Genomic DNA, 22,750 nt, shown 5'->3' with positions numbered 1-22,750 from the left:
TCTGCCTCAACGGTCGCCTTCGATTAATTGCATTCACACCCCCTATATTTTATTCTATTCCAATGTGCACCCAGGATCATATCATTTAATGTTTGACTAATTCTCCATTGCTTCTAGCTGGCAGTAGAAATGCTGGCCAGTAGGTGTGACCTAACTTAGGCCAAGAAATTAATGCACAAATGGGGCCACTTGGATTTATAGATCACATATTATAAAAGAATAAAGTTCTATGATGCCCTTAATGCATATCCAATATGGCATTATCTAGTAGTTTATTGCCATGGGCGTGGGCTAATATTGACACCATTTAATGGGCATTTGATTCGTCATTCAGCCATGCTTCCGTTACGTATCAAGGGAAAATATATAATAATATCATCACCTTCACATACCCATCAATGGGTCCCATATTACTATGCACCGACTTAGACCACGAATTATTCAAGTAGGCGAGGAATTACGTTAGTTTCAAATAAACAAAGACTGTTATCATAATCCACAATTTTCATTAAGAAATAAGATAAACTTCAAACAGATATGTACAAGATTGTATATAGATTAATTAAAGAGTTAAAATTCTACCACGTCAAAAGGACATACTTTCCAATTACAAAGTTTCTATCCAAGCTTATCAACTCTAGTTTACTTTATGTACTGAAGTAAACGGAGTCGAAATAGCAAAATTGCTAATTTCAAAACTTAAATGATGGTATTTAGTTAAAAAATCCGATTCTTTTTATTTCTCTTGGAATATACAGATATTTTCATAAGATTTAACATTTTATCATTATCATTTGAATATACCAGTAGATTATGTTTTAATCCCGGACCCTTTGAGTGGATTAGATTCACCTTTCTCTTTCCTTCTGCACAATCACTATCTTAGCTCTTAAGTTTGCACGACTGGCAATGAAAAGCACATGTATGGTATAAAAGGATGGTTCATTTTCATCTTTCCCATATCCATCATGGTAACAGTCTTCATGATGCTATAAGTTAGCTAACTCCCATTAACTAGAGCAAAAGATTAATCATATGGCTTCATAACTCAATATATATATATATATATATATATCAAAAGAATTGTCATCTTATTTGGGTTGCGAGAAGAAGAGAAGAGAGATTGGTGAAAATATATTCTTAAAGACAGAAAAATGATAGTCTTTACTAATCAATGTTCTTTTTTTCTTTTCAAAAGTTGAAGAGAGAAAGTGGAACAAGAAAGAAGAAAAGTAAAGGTTTTCTTACCTTCTCTTATCTTCTCTCCATTTCTCTTCTGTTCCCTGTTTAGTCCATCCAAACACAGCGTTAATTCTTTCCCAACTTGATCGCATGGCAGGTTTGAAAATTTCTGGTGCTATTTAGAAGCTGGCGCTCGACTTGCAGTTGTATCTTGACCTTCGAGAAGTTATTGACCCATCTACCAAAGGATTTACAACCAAATAGTCCAATCATCAATCTATATATTATTGCAGAATTGCTCATTTCCTCCAACCAAACTAAGCCACAAGAAGGAGCGAGAGAGAAGAGAAACAACAATGGAAGTCAACTCTCTCCCTAAATGGCTATCACTCCTCTTCATGTTCTCCTGCATTACTTCTCTCTCCTATGCCGCTAGATCCACCCCTTCTTCTACGATCAAGGCTGTCAATCTCGGAGGATGGCTTGTTACCGAGGGTTGGATCGAGCCTTCTCTCTTTGATGGCATACCCAACAATGATTTCTTGGTAATTTTATCATTCTCTTGCTCTTTTGTCACCTTTTTACGTCAACCCTCAACTAATTAGTCATCTATTCTTTTAGGATGGCACTCAGCTCCAGTTCAAATCAGTGACACAGGAAATGTACTTGTGCGCGGAGACCGGCGGCGGAACGATCATCGTCGCGAACCGGACCAGTGCTTCCGGTTGGGAGACCTTCAAGGTTTCTGTGTGTGTGTGTGTGTGTGTGTTTTTAATATTCTTCGCCACTTTTAGTTTATTATATCAAATTTTTTTTATTTTAATTTGAGCAGCTTTGGAGAATAAACGAGTCAACGTTCAACCTTCGGGTTTTCGGTGATCAATTTGTAGGCCTCAGTGGAGATAGCTCTCAATTAGTTGCAGTGGCAAACACGCCAGGTCCATCTGAGACATTTGAGATAGTGAGAAATGCAAACGATTCAAGCCTTGTTCGGATCAAAGCACCCAACGGGCAATTCTTGCAGGCAAATGATTAACATTCTTCGAGCTATTCGTAGTAATATCCACTACCATCTTATATGTTATACTAAAAGTATTCAAATTCTGTCGAATAACAGGCGAAGACGCCGGTGCTGGTGACGGCGGACTTCCCGGAAGATACTAACTGGGGTAACGATGACCCTTCTGTGTTTGTGATCACCAAGGTACGACAGCTGCAGGGCGAGTTCCAGATCACAAATGGATATGGAACTGCGAAGGCCACTCCAGTATTAAGGGTGATTAATTTGACTAATCTTATTTAATTCTCTTTCATTAGCTTCTAGCCACGAGATTAAGTTTGGCATCATGTTGGTGGTGTTTCTGATGCAACTTGCATGACAGGAGCACTGGAGCACATTCATAGTGGAGAATGACTTTGCCTTCATCTCCCAGAATGGTCTGAATGCAGTGAGAATTCCAGTTGGTTGGTGGATAGCCAGTGATCCAAATCCTCCACCTCCTTTTGTCGGTGGCTCTCTCGACGCTTTGGATAATGCCTTCACCTGGGCAGAGTAAGTTAATTCATCGAATCTCTAACACAGAATATAAAACATAAAAAGTTATCATTATCTAACAATTTAAATTTTATTCTAGTAGTTTACGAATTAATAATTTGGACGTACAGGAAGTATAATTTGAAGGTGATTGTGGATCTGCATGCTGCTCCTGGGTCACAGAACGGGTACGAGCACAGTGCATCAAGAGATGGCTCCCAGGAGTGGGGTAAGACTGATGCAAACATTGATCAAACTGTTGCTGTGATAGATTTTCTGGCATCCAGGTACATGTGTTTCTAATACTCACTCGTCTCTTATTCACAGAGACTCTTGCAATGTAATCATAAAGTCACTAAAATATAAGATATGCAAATTCTCTCTAAATTTATTTTGTCATCACATAGATATGCACCAAGTAGCAGCCTTCTCGCAGTGGAGCTGATCAACGAGCCATTGGCACCAGGGGTGACACTAGATAGCCTGGAAAAATACTACCAAGCCGGCTACAACGCCGTCCGTAAGCACACGTCTACAGCCTATGTGATCATGTCGAACCGCCTCTCCGCTAGCTCGACAGAACTCCTCCAGTTTGCCAGCGGCTTCCAGGGCTCGGTCGTCGACGTTCACTACTACAACCTCTTTTCCGATGTCTTCAGCTCCCTAACGGTGCAACAAAACATCGACTTTATCAACAATAACCGGTCGGCGGATCTTAGCACCGTCACTGTATCAAACGGCCCTCTCGTGTTCGTAGGTATATAAACATATATAAGGTGTTTGATTGATGTACTGGTCCGTTTGTTGTATAACTCTTATATAAGTTTGGATCGATTTGTTATGCAGGAGAATGGGTGGCAGAATGGGAGGTGAATGGAGCATCAAAGGAGGACTACCAGAAGTTTGCACAAGCCCAATTGGATGTATATGGGCGTGCAACATTTGGATGGGCTTATTGGACACTCAAGAACGTTCAGAACCACTGGAGTCTAGAGTGGATGATCAACAATGGATACATCACTCTGTAGTTTCTCTTGTGCTGATCACTAAAGACGCAATAATAAAGTGCAAAATAAAGCAATTGCTGGAATAAACAACAATGAGAATCCATGGCTGGCTTTAAAATTAACCAAATGGTCGACATCCTTCAAGTTAGAGCTCAATATACACCACTTTTCCATCACAAGCAACAAGGATTTGAATAATTAAGAACACCATCAAATAGATAATTCACTATTAGACCAAATATAATCCTCAGAAGGTGCAGCATAGGTTCAAACAACCAAAGACACCAAGAAGGAAGTTTAACACAAAGTTTTCCCAAGAAGATGTATCAAGAGACATGCAAGTCTCTAGAGATAATAGTAAGAAAGAGTAGATACTACAACACTGGCCACCAATGTGAAGGTTGCAACTGGAAGTTCCACTGCAGCTGAGGCAGGCATAGGAGATTTAGCTGGAACACCAGAAACACCTCCAAACATAGTCGTTGATGGTGATGGAGCTACAATGTACAAAATGGATACACACATCAGTTTGGCAATCACTACAACAAAACCAACAAAATGGTATTCAATCACAATATGATCAGGCTAGCCATCACTTAATCAAGTCACTAAATTCACATCAGGATCTGTTTCTAAGGTCCAACAAATGTAAAAGAAAAGTTGGAAGTTTTGCTCAAACTACTGGCATGCATTCCCATGAATCATAATTGTGGCTTGAATAGGTCTGAACAAAAGGACGCAGTGGTGCTAGCAAAAGCTATTTAGCACCAACCCAGAAGTTATACTATAGTAAAGGAAACAATGTAACTTGGGCTCATGCATTTCCTTATCTTGGCATTTTGTTCCAAATTATACCATCCATTTGATACAAATGGACAACTATCTTTCCTGGCAGCTGTTTGATAGTCTCTGGCAAGCCCATATATCGACAAACCCATTTCAGAACAGAATAAGAAACAACAAAACCGGAGGTAAAAAAGAAAGGACCAAAGATGCTAATCAACAACACTTTGGATATTATCTTCTTAAAAAAAAAAGGCTACTCCTTTTCTTTTCCTTTCTTCTAAAAGAAGTTGATTTACTTTCTTGTTTTGTGAATCTGCTTTGTTTTACCAAAAAGTAAAGATAGAAAGATTGACATCTGTCTTTGATGAGCTCAAACATTGAATGCCACCTTAACATTTGCCAAAGTGTGAGATGCATAGCTGGAAAGAGAGTAGATCAAGATTTCAACAGTTGAAAGCAACATACCAGGGGCTGCAGCAGGCACACCAACACCAGAAACTGCAAAAACAAAAACAAAACCAGCTTCAACTCAGATCAAAACTTCTCCCAAAAACCAAAAAAGAAAAAAGAGAGAGAGAGAGAGAGAGAGAGAGAGAGAGAGAGAGAGAGAGAGAGAGAGAGAGAGAGAGAGAGAGAGAGAGAGAATGCACCCACTGTTGCACTTGCTGAATGGAGGAGTAGAAACCCCACAAGCAGAAGGCAGTGACAAGGCCTTGGTAATGTTTAGGTTGATCCCATAAGTCTGGCTCCCTTGAAAGGCATCACAGAGGCAAGAAACGTCCTCCTTCACCACCTTCTTGAGCCCGGAGCAGCAACCCCCCTCGGGTTTGGCCACCTTGCTCCCTTGTTGCACAAAGCTAAGGCAATCAGCCAAATTGAGCAGAGCAGAGCTGCAGTCCAAGGTGGGTGATGGTGCACCAACATGAGCCCCATGAGCCGACATGGCTAGAACGAAGCAGAGACAGAGCAGCACCATTGTGAACTTGCTAGCCATGGCCATGGGTTCCTGAACTAAGAGCAAGTAGCGAATAATGTACCAATGCAGCAAAAGGCAGTGAGAAATTTCTCACCGAAGAATTAGAGATAAAAAAAGGGTTTGAGGAGCTATGGAAGCTTTTGAGGTTGGGTAATGATGAGTACTTAAAAGGAGAAGAGGAGAGGGTCGAAGAGTTTTGAAGGGGATGAGAAAGTCACAGGTGGCAGTCAAACCGGGGATGGATGTATGGAATGATGGGTGCAGGTGGTCAAGCCACTTGGGCTTGGAGACCAGCTCCTGTAAATAATTATTAATTATTAAAATATAAAAGAACATCGAAATAACACCCTTTTTTTAAAATTATATTATAAATAAAAGACCACTTTTCTTAATTATATCTAGCAACATCCACATATGATATTTGACATTATTTTAGACATTTAATTTAATTTAATTTTGTTGAAAATTAATTTATTTTTTTAATATAATTGCGTGTTGGGATAGATCAAAATATTTGGAGAGAAGGAGAGCGCATGTGCTCTGCATGCGTCCAATGATGGACTTGCGTGGGGATGAGGGAAGCTTCTGGACTTGAGCTGTGGGTCGGGCCCAAGCCCAAGGTCAACTTACCGCTCTCCCCATTTGTTTAATAATTTAAAAAAAAAATAGAAATAGGCGTGAATTCCGATGACGGATAGGATGTCAGATTTTTAATAATTACCGCTGAAAAATTTCAAAATATATAATTTTCCCCTATTTTTCTCTCCAAAATATTATTATTTTGCTTTTCTTAAAAATAATAAATATTTATAGTTAAATTTGAACTTAGATTTAAAAGAAATATTCTGCCCCTGTATAGTTTTAGTTGTTTATATATATTTATTATTCTTAATAACAATTTGTTAGGATATTATGTTAAATGGTTAATTAGTGAGGGTTTTTGGTTTTCTTAGTTAGTTAGATCTTAGGGATTTACATAATTGCCACAAAAGCCTTTTAAATATTAAAATACTATTTTACCATTATATAAATTATTTAAAAATAGTTTAAAACAGTATATCTAATATAATGATACGATGAAATATATTTTATTTATGTGAGACAAAAAATGTTAATAAATATATTACTGTAAGCTTAAAAAAGAGGGAGGTATTTTAATTATTTATATATTTTAACCGTAAAATTATTTTTAAAAAAATATAATAATTTTGATGGTGATTATAATATTTTGAAAATTATCAGTGGCAACTATGTAAAAATCTCTAGATCTAGAAAGGGCATTAATTGATAATAGCCAATTAGTCCGCATTAGATGGAATCATGCGTTGCATCGGTAATCTAACCATGGGCTAGAGTTATTAACATTCACAACCTCGTCTTATCTTTTTAATAATAATAATAATAATTGTATTGATATCAATTTTGAGAAACTTAAGCACTTATAACCAAGTTAAACTATAATTAAGTATTAACAGAGATGTGAAATGACGGTCTCATACTAATAATGATGAGAGAATTTGGTCGATAGCAACTTGCTTACTTTGATTAAGCTAATTATTTTTATAATCAAGCATTAAAAGTAGAAAAAAGTATTTAAAAATAAGTACTGTATTCTTACTTTTTAGCAAGTAGCAACCAGACACCCCATCAAAACAGAGAACAAATAGTTAAATAGGCTAATATCGAATAATTATATCTGAATTCAAATCCCAAACAGTAGTAGTATGATATCGATCTAACTAGAATACCATTAAAAAAATAATTCTAAAAGAAAAAGTGTACTTTCTCCTAATATGAACATTTTAATTTCATAGAGCCCACCTCTTCCATTTAAGAGCTTCACGTGAACATTCCACACAAATTTAGTCCAAGTCATCGGCTCTAATGGCCACACGATCTGCAAGTGAGTGAGTGGTTGTAGGAAGTGATCTAGAAAGTGACTTCCCCCTTTTTTGGATCAAACATTCTCCCTACTCCAAGATCCCAGGGACTTGAATTAAGCCACATCTCCTCAGTTTGCCTAGTTGGTTGGCAAATTGTTGTACACAAAGACTGCAGCAGGAGCTCTTAAGTCTCTAACGTTGTTTTTGGACCTTTTTCTTTCACTTTCCTTGCTAGCCTTTACTTGTTGTTCACCTTATCATGTTAAAAATAAGTACAAGGTGGCTAATGGAATGATTCTATCTATCTTTCTATTTAATTTATTCCAACATGTAGTTTAACAAAAATTATGGATTCAATTCTCCGTAGATGTTGACATTAATATTTACTACTAATTTATTGAGAGGATTAGTTTAATTTTCATCATTGGGCCTTAACAGTACCAATTCTAACGCATCTTAGTGGATAGATGCCAGTTGGATTAGGCCTTCACCAAACAATCATGATTGTGATGGAGACAATCATGGATACAGTTGTAAGATAAACACTAATCATACAAATATTCCAAGCTCTACATCAAGGTGATGAGGGTTAATTAAGTTGGCAAGAGATCTCCATCCTTTGCAAACCTAAATGCAGTTAGGTTGCATTCAATGTTATGGCAATTTATTTATTTGATCACATAATGTAAGTGGTATACAAAACTCAACAACAAATTATTAAGATTGATGAGAAGAATGGAATTAAATTAAACTTAAGCTTTGACATTATCATCACTTGCTAAATCCTTTGTAAAACTAGGCTCTGGTAGAAATACTTTGTGGTGTTTGAATAATTCACAATTCTTGACCAAGTCCCAAGTTTGTGTGTGTGAGTGGGAGAGAGAGAGAGGGCGAGAAAGAGATGACTTACCTACCGCTTAACTAACTGGTATAATCTAAACAATATTTTTCAACGGGAAGTGTTACTTAAAAAAGAGCATCAACAAAAAACTCAACCAACAAACACCAATCCTACCTAAAGAAATGAAGCCCTTCTATCAACCAATCACCAGTTGAATCGAAAATTCCAATCGAGTTGGTTGAGGTAGTTTGGTTGGCGGAGCGGAGCGGAGCCGAGTTTGTGTTCATACTTCACAGAAACAATTGCACAAACATCTAGTCTGCAGAGCCAGAGAGACACATGGGTTCACAGGTAGCAATTATGTACCTAAACCAGAATTAACTATTAGGACTCAATTAAATCTTCCAACTGCCTCCCTGCGCCCAATCAATGTGATGCTCGAGGAATCGCGGTGCTATTAGGTATTTGACATGGCACAGGAATTAGCCACGTAAATTAGATAGAGACTGTTACCTATATTAACATGGAGTAGAGTTACTACCCATCAATGCGATAATCCTCCTTTAAATTGCAAAATTACTGAAGAAAAGAGGAAAATCCGGATTCCCAAGGTGGGTTTTGACTGGATTGCGATAATTGAGTAGAGTTACTACCCATCAATGCGATAATCCTCCTTTAAATTGCAAATAACTGAGAAAAAGAGGAGAAATCCGAATTCCCAAGGTGGGTTTTGACTGGATTGCGACATTTTTTATTTTAGTGTGGTTCGAGATTGGGGGAAACGGGTAGAATAGGAGATAAATTTGTCAGCTTTGGCTCAAGAGAGTTGGATGGGGGTAGTTGGCAACTAACTACTGTTCCTCCCCTCTCTTTCAAATGGACCGAGAAGGGAAGATGGAGGAGAAGAGGGAGGGGGTGAAGGTGTCGTGTCACGTGGTGTTCGCATCCCATTTAAAGCCGCTTGCTTTATTCGGTTCACCGCTGCATTTTGCTCCCTTCTCTCGCAGACTTTAGTCGAATACCTCATCTGCGAAAGACTGGCTCTTCCCCGTGATCAAAGAGAAGAGGAACTAGAAGGAACCTTCTTTTGTTCGAGATCTTGAGGTTTCCGGCTTGTTAACTGGTGTAAGTTGATCCAAGTTTTAATTTTTCTTTCCTCCTTTGGCAGAATATGTTTGCTAACATGCTGTTAGTTTTGTTTTGATATCAGATGTTCTTTCGCGTTCTTGGCGTGTTGAGTTTGTCTGTTGTTGATCTGTGGTTCAACTGTTAATAGTAGTGTTTCTAATGGTTGTTATTGTGTTATGAACTGTAGGGCCCTTTAGATTTCAATTTTTTGTGTGGTACCACTGTATGCTGTGCTAGTTGCTTTTGCTTCCTTTATCTGACGAAACCTGAATGAGATTTGCTAACTTTAACCTATGTGAAATTTTAGTGCGTTGTATCTGTTGTTTGTCATATTTAATATAAATACTAATTCTATGTTGACGAGATGCATAATTACATGCTATCTTTTTGCGCTTGAGATTTTAGTTTTTAGTAGCATGAATCGTTTGTATGAAATTTTCAGTACAAGATTCAAGCGTGTCTGAAGGCCAGAGGATACCAGCTATGGCGGAAGCTTGGCGAATGAATGGGGCAGTGCTTGGAAAAGTTCACATCAAACACACAGCTACACTGTCTGAAGTCGATGACTTCTGTCGAGCACTTGGTGGGAAGACGCCTATTCATAGCATATTAATTGCAAATAATGGGATGGCAGCTGTTAAATTTATGCGCAGCGTCAGAACATGGGCTTATGAAACCTTTGGAACTGAGAAGGCAATTCTCTTGGTAGCTATGGCAACTCCAGAAGACTTGAGAATAAATGCTGAACATATCAGAATTGCTGATCAATTTGTGGAGGTTCCTGGCGGCACAAACAATAATAACTATGCCAATGTTCAACTTATTGTGGAGGTTGGCACTTTTTGCCTTCTATTTGTTTGGATTAGAAACCATATATGGTAATTAACTGGTTCCGTCTTTCCTGTACTTTGTTAAATTGGTATAACAATCTACAGATGGCGGAGATAACCCATGTTTCTGCTGTTTGGCCTGGCTGGGGTCATGCATCTGAGAACCCTGAACTTCCAGATGCACTCAGCTCTAGAGGAATAATCTTTCTTGGTCCTCCAGCTGCACCGATGTCGGCACTAGGTGATAAAATTGGATCATCTCTGATTGCACAAGCAGCAGGAGTTCCAACACTTTCATGGAGTGGCTCACATGTAAGTCTTTCATTGATTTTTATATTATTACACCCTTTATTTATACCTGTGCTTTGTTGATCTCCTCAAATGTTCTTATAGGTAAAAGTTCCACCAGAGAGTTCTTTGAATTCTATCCCTGAGGAAATCTACAGGAAAGCTTGTGTTTATACCACAGAGGAAGCAGTTGCTAGTTGTCAGGTGGTTGGGTATCCTGCCATGATCAAAGCATCTTGGGGTGGTGGAGGCAAAGGTATAAGGAAGGTTAGCTTCCCACCCACTTGGCTTTTGTCCTTTTCATCTTAAAATGAGGTTGCATCAGTATAGGATTTTTGACTCGAGGCCATATGCGTTTAACAAATAATGACTCCAAGGGTATTTGATTGATCTTTATATATAACCCGCAAAGATTGAAATGAAATCTAGCTAATATCAAATTATCAAGAGAAGGTATATTTTCTCTGTTAACATGAATCAACCAAACATAATTTTCTTTTCTAGGTTCACAATGATGATGAAGTGAGAGCACTGTTCAAGCAAGTGCAAGGTGAAGTTCCTGGTTCGCCGATATTTATAATGAAAGTTGCATCACAGGTCAGATTTCTTGTTATTCTTTAATTTTGAACTTTGTTCTCACTCTTTCCATGCTTTTCCTCCTTCCTTTTAGTGCTTCAGTGATAATCTGTCTCTTTACCTATCAGAACTTAGAAGTTTTAATATTAATCTTGTAGGCAATATGTTAAGTTGTTGCCACTACTTCATTTTGTTTGCAGATATTATTCTTAAGAACATTGCTGTATTTTATTTGCATTTTTTAATTGAAGTTACTTATGGTCCTTTTGTTTCTTTTACTAGAGTCGGCATCTAGAAGTTCAATTGCTATGTGACCAATATGGTAATGTGGCTGCACTGCACAGTCGAGATTGTAGTGTTCAAAGGCGACATCAGAAGGTGAGTCTCTTTAATTAATTTTGATTGACCTTCCTTGATTCTTTGAATCCTTTCATATCTCTTTTAACATAGTTCTTTTCATGCTATGTAGTTGCAACTATTTTCATTCATTTTCTCCTAAATCTTCTCACTACGCACTTATACATCTTCATCATGGTTTATAATTGATAACTTACCAATTGCTCTAAAAGCTTAAGTAAAAAATAATAACTTTTAAATTTTATATTTTAACACTCCTCCCTACTTTTGAACTGAAATATTTTGATGGATCTAAGAAGTGAATTTATTTAAATGAGTGGAGAGGTTTTGAACTCATGATTTTTGACTTTAATTTCACTATAACTCACTAATTGCTTTAAAAGCTTAAAGCTGCTGGAGAATGGTAATTTTTATATTTTATATTCTAACAATATTATTGCATATGTAAACTTATTAGAAGGACCACTGTTTACCTGGAAGAAGATTATCTTGTGTTTACTTTTATATAAACATCATGGATTAACTTTGATGGATAACTGAACATACAACAGATTATTGAAGAGGGCCCAATCACAGTTGCTCCTTTAGATACAGTAAAAGAGCTAGAGCAGGCTGCAAGGAGGCTTGCTAAGTGTGTAGAATATGTTGGTGCTGCTACTGTTGAGTATCTTTACAGCATGGAAACTGGTGAATACTATTTCCTAGAACTCAATCCAAGATTGCAGGTTTGTTTTCTGCTTGCACGCTGTCTTTCTTTTTGAGCATCTTCTTCTGTCCCTCACACCGTTACTTTTCAGGTGGAGCATCCTGTAACTGAGTGGATAGCTGAAATAAATTTGCCAGCAGCTCAAGTTGCCATAGGGATGGGAATACCACTTTGGCAAATTCCAGGTATAGCATATAAGTTTGATACTTCAGGAGACATCTATGTTTACCTTTTGCATAGTCTTACTTTGCTTACCTTACATAGAGATCAGACGCTTTTATGGAATGGACCATGGGGGAGGATATGATGCGTGGAAGAAAACATCAGTTCATGCAACTCCATTTGATTTTGACAAAGCAGAGTCAATACGGCCAAAAGGTCATTGTGTTGCTGTTCGTGTAACCAGTGAGGATCCAGATGATGGTTTCAAGCCTACTAGTGGGAAAGTGCAGGTAATAATCTTCAATACATTATTATGCCTCAGTATCCTATGACATGGACATATAAGAAATTTGATTCAATTGCATTGCATTTTTGTAGGAGCTGAGTTTTAAAAGCAAGCCAAATGTGTGGGCTTATTTCTCTGTTAAGGTATGTTCAGTTCTAAAAGCAAGCCAAATGTGTGCGGCTGTGGGCTTGCTCAGAAGATTGACTCACAATTAATTATTTCTTATCTTACTTTCAGTCTGGAGGTGGAATTCACGAGTTCTCTGATTCTCAATTTGGTAGGTGTTGCTGATCTGATGACTCATAATTCTGAGTTTGAAGGAATGCTTATTATTGAACTTCTCATTGTTTTCTCAGGACATGTTTTTGCATTTGGGGAATCTAGAGCTTTAGCAATAGCTAATATGGTTCTTGGGCTAAAAGAGATCCAAATACGGGGAGAGATTCACACCAATGTTGACTATACCATAGATCTCTTGAATGTAAGATTTCAATCCCTATGGTGGTAATCCCTAATATAAAACTATTTTATGCAGTTCTCATCCATTGCTTTTCCAGGCTTCAGAGTACAGAGATAATAAGATCCATACTGGTTGGCTGGACAGCAGAATAGCCATGCGAGTTAGAGCTGAGAGGCCACCTTGGCACATTTCAGTTGTTGGAGGAGCTCTTTATGTATGATAAAAAAATGTTAAATTATTCTGTATTTTCTATACTCAGATATAATGCTCTCTAAGTTGCTACCTTTGCTTTTTTATTTCAGAAAGCCATGACAAGCAGTGCGGCTATTGTTTCAGATTATGTTGGGTATCTTGGAAAAGGTCAAATACCTCCTAAGGTGAAACACTATGGCAGAGCCGCTTGATATATTGTGTTTTTTTCCCTTTTAAATAGAATAATTTAGTGACTCATCAAACTTTGTTGCAGCATATATCACTTGTCAATTCATTTGTTTCTTTGAATATTGAGGGAAGCAAATACACGGTAATTATCTGGATACCTTTTGAGCAGCAACTCTTCACATTATTTTAGACTTTTAGTCATGTGGAAGTTGTTATTTTCGGAACTTCATGCTTTAACTTTTTGAGGTCATAATATAGATTGAGAGGGTGAGAAGTGGTCCTGGTAGTTACAAATTAAGGATGAACGGTTCAGAGATCGAAGCAGAAACCCATACATTGCGTGATGGTGGCCTTCTGATGCAGGCAAGCTTTTCTTCACTCTTTCCTTTTTCTATCATAATATCTTCATTCTTAGTTATTAGGTCCCACCAAGAGATGCAATTATTTAAGTTTATATTTCACTCGACAATGTTATGCTATATGTGTTTGCATTTTGTTGTAGTAATAATCATTTCATAAAAGAGTGGAAATAGAACCACAAAAAACATGCCTATTTTGGCAAGCATCATCTTTAGAGACTGCAACGATGGATGTTTATGTAATGATACAAAGAGTATACTTGACATAATTTCTGTACATCGGGCTTTCAAGTCTTCTGCTTCTGTTACTCTGATGGTAATTTTGCCACCCTGCTTGTTGTGGTTCCTTTTGGAATCACTTCTTGAAGGGAAGTGTCAGAAAAGCCCAATAATTGCTTCAGTCAGGGTTGATAATCGACATGTTTAAATGGAAATATGAATGATAATGCAGAAAAGAAAGATATTGACTTATCAAAAAGACAAATAGTGCAATTGTATGTCTCTGGTGAATACTCTGTCCTGTATAAATAACAACATACATTCAGTATATGCTGCTTATGCATACAAGGATCTTCATTGCTATTTGGTTATGATTTTGGACTGTTGCAAGCTGAGGAAGGAGATTGAGTTTATGTTGGAAATTAAGTTGGAAAAAGGAGGGGTTATCTTGATAATAAGAAATAGGTTAACTTCCACCCAAACTAAATGTACTGGATAATGTATGTCTAATCTGCATACATGCAAGAACCTGATTCCCTATTAGATGGGGTCAGCTTCATAAATCCTCCTTAATTTCATCTGCCATGAAATGGGCTGTAGTTTTCTTGCTGTTGCTGTTGAAGTCATTTTTGATCTCCCTCTCTCCTTTGTGTAGCTTTCAACCCTAATTGAACTATTCTACTTATGAGTCCCCAGTAGTTATATGTAAATGTGAAAGTTAAACTATCTTCTGTACAACTTTGTCTTTCCTAAAACCTATAGATTGAAAGAATGGCCATCTAAAAGAAACCATCTTAACAGAAAGGAAGCGCTCTAAAAAATGGATTTAGTAGCCCATGCTCTGAGACTCTGTTCTCCCAAGTCCCAACACATTTCTGCAGGTTTTGATAGTCATGTTTTGAACGTTATTTAACTGATCTCTTGTGGTAATTTGGAACAGCTGGACGGGAACAGTCATGTTATATATGCTGAAGAAGAGGCTGCTGGTACTCGCCTTCTTATAGATGGAAGAACATGCTTGTTACAGGTAAATAAGTTATCTTATAGACCTCCATATTACTTATGTATTAGAGATCTTCACTTGTATTAGTTCAAGCATATATTTTGGATAGCAAAATGAGCTTTCTTAATAACTGAACATATCATTACTTTAGGGTTTAGCATGATATTGACCTCTAATTTTATATACTGGATATTATTTCAAGGGAAAATAAACTTTGGTGTAGTAGCATTTTGACGGTTCAAAATTTCAAATTATAAACTCTCCTTTCAGAATGAACATGATCCATCTAAGTTGGTTGCCGAGACACCATGCAAACTTCTTCGTTTCTTGGTTCCTGATGGTGCTCATGTTGACACTGATGAACCATATGCGGAAGTTGAGGTGATGAAGATGTGCATGCCACTTCTGTTGCCTGCTTCCGGAGTAATTCATTTTGTGATGCCTGAAGGTCAAGCAATGCAGGTAAACTACACCTCCTCAAGTATTTGCTTCATATATATGTATGCTTCTGTGTGTTTTATATTTGTTTTGTTCTAACTAGCACAAGAGAACATTTATTGCAGGCTGGTGATCTTATTGCAAGGCTAGATCTTGATGACCCATCTGCTGTGAGGAGAGCTGAACCATTTACTGGCAAATTTCCAAAACTTGGACCTCCTACTGCAGTTTCTGAGAAAGTCCACCAAAGATGTGCTGCCAGTATAAATGCTGCTCGGATGATTCTTGCAGGATATGAACATAATATTCAAGAAGTAAGGACAGTGAAAGTATAATCAATTGCTAGCTCGACAATTCTTTTATTTATTTATATTGCAGTTAAATAGTTTCAAGTTTTTGACTTGTTAGAATATAGAAGATAAGAACTTCCATTATGTAACAACTTAAAATTTTAGAGTAATTGATGAATTAACATAGTATTAGAATAAGAAGTCTAAATTGTAATGTTTGAAATTTTGAATCCCATTAGGCCTACCTCGTCAATTAAATTGAAAAACCTCTAATTATTTAAGCTTCTTGGGCCTACTGAAAATGCCTTAAGCACATAACAAGTATCTATATCAATCTGACATGACTTTTGTATGGGTATGACACCTGTATATGTAGTAGCTATTGGAAATTTGATCTGAATAAGGAAAGCCGACACTTAGAGACATGTCCATAACTCAAACCCATATAGAACCCACAGCAGAGCTGGAATTCTGTGTGACATTACTTTGGACTTTAGCAGCTCACTTGACCTACATAGGGATTTCCTGATGATCTATGTTTCCTTTTTTCAGGTCGTGCAAGATTTGCTCAACTGTCTTGACAGTCCTGAGCTACCTTTTCTCCAATGGCAAGAAAGCATGTCTGTATTGGCAACTCGACTGCCAAAAGATCTTAGAAATGAGGTTCTTGTACAATTTAACATCTTGGTTCTGAGGTTTCTCTTTGTTTTTCTGTTGCACATTTTGCTGTTTCTTTGTGCCTTTTCCTTTTCCTTTGTGTGTGTCTTATTTGACCATGAGAGCTGAGGTTTTTTGGCTTACATGGAATGCAGCTAGACACAAAGTACAAGGAGTATGAGTCAATTTCAAATTTCCAGAAGAATATCGAATTCCCCACCAAATTGCTAAGAGGAGTTCTTGAGGTTGGTGAGCCTTTTTAAGTGGTTTCTTCAGGCCAAAATAGGAAGCTTTGCTTACTGTGTACTTTTGCAGACTCATCTCTCCTCCTGCTCTGAGAAAGAAAGAGCTGCACATGAGAGGCTTGTAGAGCCCCTTATGAGTCTTGTAAAATCGTATGAAGGTGGAAGAGAAAGCCATGCTCATGTCATTGTGCAATCTTTATTCGAGGAGTATCTATCTGTTGAAGAACTATTCAATGATAATATTCAGGTCCTTCTTTATTTATTGATGCTGCTTTAACCCCTCATTTGTTTCTTTCCAGAGTATCTAAATAAATATTATCAAAATCTTGTACTCAAATTTTGTAGATACTTTCCTTTACCTTTTGCATGGCTAAGCATTAATATTATGTTCTTCTGATTTTCTTTTTCATACATGAGAATTTACGGTAGTAACTTTTTATCATATTCATATAGGCTGATGTCATAGAACGTCTACGCCTTCAACACAAGAAAGATCTCCGTAAGGTTGTTGATATAGTATCATCACATCAGGTAATTTATGTCATGTCTACGCCTCAATGACAGATTATGATCTCATTTTCTCATGCTTGATGAACTATATTACAAATTATAGATGTGATGTTAAAATTATATTTGAAGGCATTTTGCGAGCATTTGTAACTTAACTTTATATTTGCTTCTTGAAGGGTGTGAGAAGTAAAAATAAATTGATACTGCGACTTATGGAAGCTTTAGTTTACCCCAATCCTGCTTCCTATCGGGACCAGCTGATTCGCTTTTCAGCTCTAAATCACGGAGCATACTCTGAGGTTAACAATGGCACAAATATCTGCATACAAACTTGAGATTAGTAAAATTCCTATCTTTGTTTAATTAGTCGACTTTTATATGATGTCTGTTATGAATCTGGTTGCAGTTGGCGCTTAAGGCAAGTCAACTTCTTGAACAAACTAAACTGAGTGAACTTCGAACAAGCATTGCCAGAAGCCTTTCAGAGCTAGAGATGTTCACTGAAGAAGGGGAGCGTGTTTCTACACCCAGGAGGAAAATTGCCATTAATGAGAGGATGGAGGATCTCGTTAGTGCTCCATTGGCAGTTGAGGATGCGCTTGTAGCTTTGTTTGATCACAGCGATCCTACCCTTCAAAGGAGAGTGGTGGAGACATACATACGTAGATTGTACCAGGTAGCATGAAACTTTCATGGTTACCCAAACTCTTATTTATTTATAATATCTAGAATACATCTGATATGACAATCTTTTTCAGCCCTACCTTGTAAAGGGTAGTGTGCGAATGCAATGGCATAAATCAGGTTTGATTGCTTTTTGGGAGTTCTGTGAAGAGCACATTGAGAAAAGAAATGGAAGTGAAGATGCAATGCCTGATAAACCATTATTAGAGAAACACTCTGAAAGGAGATGGGGAACCATGGTTATCATCAAATCACTTCAGTTTCTGCCAACAGCAATCAGCGTTGCTTTGAAGGAGAGTACACATTCTCTAAACTCTGGAGTAGAGTACGAAATGATCTCAAATGGGATACCTGGGCATGCTAATCAGGGCAATATGCTGCATGTTGCATTGGTTGGCATTACTAACCAAATGAGTACACTTCAGGATAGGTGTGTCAATCTGCTGACTTATCCTTATGAGTATATGCATTATAATGCTGTACTTCTATGAAGATGCATTTCATATGTTTTTGGAGAGTCTATACTTAACTAGTAAATACTAAATAGGATGTCCCAGTTATTTCATGTTGTTATTATTAATATATATATATTTTTTTGTAGTGGTGATGAGGATCAAGCCCAGGAACGGATTAACAAAATAGCCAAGAATTTGAAGGAGAGTACCATAAGCTCTGGGCTCCGTGATGCTGGCATTAGAGTTATTAGCTGTATCATACAGAGAGATGAAGGCCGGGCGCCTATGCGTCACTCATTCCATTGGTCAGCCGAAAAGATTTATTACGAGGAAGAACCTCTTCTTCGTCACTTGGAACCTCCTCTATCAACATTTCTTGAATTGGTATTAAGCTGTACTCATCAGTTTTGCTCCAAAACTTTCCGCTTGTGGCTCTTAAATTACTAATGCTTGCTTCATTGTTGTATTGTACACTACAGGACAAGCTGAAAGGTTATGGCAACATGCAATATACACCATCTCGAGATCGCCAGTGGCACCTTTACAAAGTTCTAGACACCAAGGCACGTATCCAGAGAATGTTTCTCAGGACGCTTGTAAGACAGCCCAGAACAATGATTGGATTTTCATCTAACCGAGAGGTTGACACAGAGATGAACTCTGCCATATCTTCTTTATCCTTCACATCAACCAGTATATTGAGATCATCAATGGCAGCACTGGAAGAATTAGAATTACGTATTCATAACACGACAATCAGATCAGATCACTCACACATGTATTTCTGTATATTAAGAGAACAACAGCTTGCTGATCTTTTGACCTTCTCAAGGTCAGTAGTTTGTCTATGCATTTCCTTACTCCTAGATTTATTTCTTTCATGATTCTGAACTACAAGTCAGACTTTTGAATTATTAAGTTATATAATACTGTCCTTGCTTCCCTAGAGATTTATCTTCATATCTTTATCTTTTACCATTAACAGGATGATGGATGTAGATGCTTGCCAAGATGAAACTACTGTCTGTATGATCTTAAAAGAGATGGCTTTGAAGATTCATGAATTGGTTGGCGCACGGATGTATCGCTTAGCTGTCTGTGAATGGGAAGTGAAGCTTTGGTTGGATTGTGATGGACTAGCTAGAGGTGCTTGGAGGATTGCAGTGACCAATGCCACAGGTCATTCTTGCATTGTGCATGTAAGTCTGACTCATTGCAGTTTATCAGCCTACTGCATTGAGCATGTGCTCAGAATATCTATCCTTGCTATAGTATCGTACTAAAGTTTATATTGAATATGCAAAAGTATATTAACTATACAAGTAATTGTAGTTATAAAGGTGCCATCATACTCCCAGCTTCGCACCTAATACTTCTAAATGTATATCTATACATTAATCTCTCCTTTATATTTTCTAGGTCTATAGAGAAGTGGAGGACAGCAAATCACATGAACTAGTTTACCATTCTGCAGCCTTGGCCCGTGGTCCTTTGCATGGGGTGCCGCTGGCTGCTCGATATCAGCCCTTGGGTGTCATCGAACAAAAACGTTTAGCAGCTAGGAAGATCAACACCACTTACTGCTATGACTTTCCACTGGTGATTTCCGAAATATCCTACTTTTGTTATGATAATCTTTTCTAATTGTGACCAATCTTACTATACTAAAACAAAAATATATCACCTGCAGGTGTTTGAAACAGCGCTGTGCCAGTTATGGGCATCTTATTTTTCAGGAGATGCTAAAATGCGTGAAGATAAAAAATTCTTAAGAGCCGCCGAACTTGTGTTTCCTGACAAACTTGATTCTTGGGGAACTCATTTAGATTCTGTGGAGCGTTCTCCAGGTCTCAATGATGTTGGCATGGTAGCTTGGTGCATGGAGATGTCCACACCAGAATTCCCAAGTGGGAGACATATTATAGTTGTTGCAAATGATGTCACGTTTAAACATGGGTCATTTGGTCCAAGAGAAGATGCATTCTTTGATGCCGTCACTAATCTAGCTTGCGAAAAGAAGCTTCCACTTATTTATTTGGCAGCAAACTCTGGTGCTAGAATCGGGGTAGCCGAAGAGGTAAAATCTTGCTTTCGTGTTGGGTGGTCTGACGAGTCAAGCCCTGAACGTGGCTTTCAGTACATTTATCTGACTCCGGAAGACTATGCTCGAATCAGTTCTTCTGTTATAGCACATGAAGTGAAACTAGAAAGTGGTGAAACTAGATGGGTCCTAGATACCATAGTAGGGAAAGAAGAAGGATTAGGAGTTGAGAATCTATCTGGAAGTGGTGCCATAGCCAGTGCTTATTCTAGAGCTTATATGGAGACCTTTACCTTGACCTATGTCACAGGAAGAACAGTGGGCATCGGAGCTTATCTTGCTCGTCTTGGCATGAGGTGCATTCAACGCCTTGATCAGCCTATTATTTTAACTGGATTTTCTACCCTGAACAAGCTGCTTGGAAGGGAAGTGTATAGCTCCCACATGCAACTTGGTGGACCAAAAATCATGGCAACAAATGGAGTTGTTCATCTGACTGTTTCAGATGATCTTGAAGGAACTCTGGCTATTTTGAAATGGCTTAGTTATGTTCCTCCCTTCATAGGTGGACCACTTCCCATCTTGAGGTCTGTGGACCCACCTGAGAGACCAGTTGCATATGTTCCTGAGAACTCATGTGATCCTCGTGCAGCTATATGTGGCATTCAAGATAGCAGCGGAAAGTGGCTAGGGGGTATCTTTGACAAAGATAGTTTCATAGAGACATTGGAAGGTTGGGCAAAGACGGTGGTTACAGGAAGAGCAAAGCTCGGTGGTATCCCTGTGGGAATCATAGCTGTTGAAACCCAGACAATGATGCAGGTCATCCCTGCAGATCCTGGTCAGCTTGATTCCCATGAAAGGGTTGTTCCTCAAGCAGGACAAGTTTGGTTCCCAGATTCTGCCACTAAAACATCTCAGGCATTGTTAGATTTTAACCGTGAAGAACTTCCACTGTTCATTCTCGCCAACTGGAGAGGTTTTTCAGGTGGGCAGAGAGACCTCTTTGAAGGGATCCTTCAGGCTGGGTCAACCATTGTTGAGAACTTAAGGACATACAAGCAGCCTGTCTTTGTCTACATCCCTATGGGTGGAGAGCTTCGCGGAGGTGCTTGGGTCGTGGTTGACAGCAAGATAAACTCTGATCACATCGAGATGTATGCTGAGCGGACTGCTAAGGGCAATGTGCTTGAGCCTGAAGGGTTGATTGAGATAAAATTCAGGTCAAAGGAACTTCTCGAGTGCATGGGCAGGCTTGACCAAGAACTGATCGCTCTCAAAGCTAAGCTCAAGGATGCCAGGGAAGGTGCTGGAGCTCCTACTGATGTGGAATCCCTCCAAAAAAGGATAACATCACGGGAGAAACAGTTACTGCCTGTTTACACTCAGATTGCCACAAAATTTGCTGAGTTGCATGATACCTCCTTGCGAATGGCTGCTACTGGGGTGATCAGAGAAGTACTAGACTGGGAGGGTTCTCGGCATTTCTTCTTCAAAAGATTAAATAGAAAAGTCTCTGAGGGCTTGCTTTTAAGGAGCGTGAGAGATGCTGCTGGTGAGCAAATGTCGCACAAATCTGCAATGGAATTGGTCAAGAAATGGTTCTTGTCTTCTCAGCCAGCTGAAGTGGATGGAAGTAAATGGGATGATGATGATTCTTTCTTTGCATGGAGAGAAGATCCGACAAACTATGAGGCATATCTCAAAGATTTAAGAGCTCAGAAAGTATTGCAAGTGCTCTCAAATATTGGAGAATCAAGTTCAGATTTGCAAGCTTTGCCACAAGGTCTTTCTGCGCTTCTCAGCAAGGTAAGGATTCTTTTTGATCTTTCAGAAAATGCATTTCTTTTTGAATTGTAGATAGCCTCAAATTTAAAATTATCTGATATCGTACTTTTGCAAATTTACGGTGAATTTGGTTCCTTAATTCTGTTTTAAGTACCATTTATCAACTTTGGAGGTTATTCGCACTTCTGAAATTTCATGTTCCTAATGAGTTTTGGCAATATTAAATGAAGCCTGAATTACATTTTGGTTTCTACGAGCAAGATGACATATGAACTTACTGACGTATTTACTTTTGGGCATCAATACAGATGGATCCTTCTAGGAGAGCACAATTAGTTGGAGAACTCAAACAGATAATTGATTAATCATGAAGGATTCTGCTATACTTTGTTGTTCACGGGAACTAGCTCCGAACCAAAACTCGATCACATCTGAGAATTGAAAGTATGCCAGGGTAGCTTCTGGAACTTGAGGATATATTCGTGGTCTTTTTGTCAGGACTCTCTTTATCAGTATTTTCTTCTGCAATTGTAAATACTGGTTGATGTGGGTTTAGTGCAGGAAAATGCTATATATCTGGATCTTCCAGTGACTTGTGATGAATAATGTTATTCTTTGTCTATCAATATTTATTTTCTATATTCATGGTCTATCTTTGGAGCTAGCCCATCCTCCTCT

General features: G+C 38.1%; 3 protein-coding genes across 4 annotated transcripts; 2 read left to right on the top strand and 1 right to left on the bottom strand.

Annotated features, from left to right (window-relative positions):
* Window positions 1-1,390: 1,390 nt before the first annotated feature.
* Window positions 1,391-3,824, top strand: LOC140773956 (probable glucan 1,3-beta-glucosidase A). The gene is made up of 8 exons (XM_073116754.1): window positions 1,391-1,727; window positions 1,804-1,923; window positions 2,015-2,206; window positions 2,300-2,458; window positions 2,565-2,734; window positions 2,848-3,003; window positions 3,124-3,473; window positions 3,563-3,824. The coding sequence occupies exons 1-8, from the start codon at window positions 1,539-1,541 to the stop codon at window positions 3,742-3,744; spliced, it is 1,518 nt and encodes a 505-aa protein (XP_072972855.1). The 5' UTR covers window positions 1,391-1,538; the 3' UTR covers window positions 3,745-3,824.
* On the bottom strand, window positions 3,819-5,696 carry LOC140773957 (non-specific lipid transfer protein GPI-anchored 11-like). Its single transcript, XM_073116755.1, has 3 exons — window positions 5,164-5,696; window positions 4,975-5,007; window positions 3,819-4,220 (listed from the first exon to the last, which is right to left on the bottom strand). Exons 1-3 carry the CDS (start codon window positions 5,507-5,509, stop codon window positions 4,069-4,071), a joined length of 531 nt encoding a protein of 176 aa, XP_072972856.1. The 5' UTR covers window positions 5,510-5,696; the 3' UTR covers window positions 3,819-4,068.
* Window positions 5,697-9,031: 3,335 nt separating this feature from the next.
* LOC140773701 (acetyl-CoA carboxylase 1-like) lies at window positions 9,032-22,724 on the top strand. 2 transcript variants are annotated; one of them, XM_073116392.1, is made up of 32 exons: window positions 9,032-9,334; window positions 9,780-10,168; window positions 10,273-10,479; window positions 10,561-10,722; window positions 10,960-11,052; window positions 11,314-11,409; window positions 11,940-12,113; window positions 12,186-12,279; window positions 12,359-12,546; window positions 12,635-12,685; window positions 12,780-12,819; window positions 12,899-13,023; window positions 13,100-13,216; window positions 13,305-13,379; window positions 13,469-13,525; window positions 13,642-13,746; window positions 14,902-14,988; window positions 15,235-15,426; window positions 15,528-15,716; window positions 16,245-16,355; window positions 16,505-16,594; window positions 16,665-16,841; window positions 17,048-17,125; window positions 17,281-17,403; window positions 17,511-17,780; window positions 17,863-18,218; window positions 18,390-18,627; window positions 18,723-19,075; window positions 19,229-19,442; window positions 19,663-19,842; window positions 19,934-22,093; window positions 22,381-22,724. In XM_073116392.1, exons 2-32 carry the CDS (start codon window positions 9,821-9,823, stop codon window positions 22,435-22,437), a joined length of 6,807 nt encoding a protein of 2,268 aa, XP_072972493.1. In that variant the 5' UTR covers window positions 9,032-9,334; window positions 9,780-9,820; the 3' UTR covers window positions 22,438-22,724. The 2 variants fall into 2 exon arrangements, with proteins under 2 accessions (XP_072972493.1, XP_072972494.1); XM_073116393.1 differs by lacking the exons at window positions 9,032-9,334; window positions 9,780-10,168; window positions 10,273-10,479; ... (2 more) ...; window positions 11,314-11,409; window positions 11,940-12,113 and having other exon boundaries at window positions 12,195-12,279; window positions 12,366-12,546.
* Window positions 22,725-22,750: the final 26 nt, after the last annotated feature.

This window comes from Typha angustifolia, chromosome 13 (assembly GCF_048772165.1).
Source record: "Typha angustifolia cultivar Huaian chromosome 13, ASM4877216v1, whole genome shotgun sequence".
NCBI classification, from domain to species: domain Eukaryota; kingdom Viridiplantae; phylum Streptophyta; class Magnoliopsida; order Poales; family Typhaceae; genus Typha; species Typha angustifolia.
This window is presented reverse-complemented; position numbering and strand designations above follow the sequence as displayed.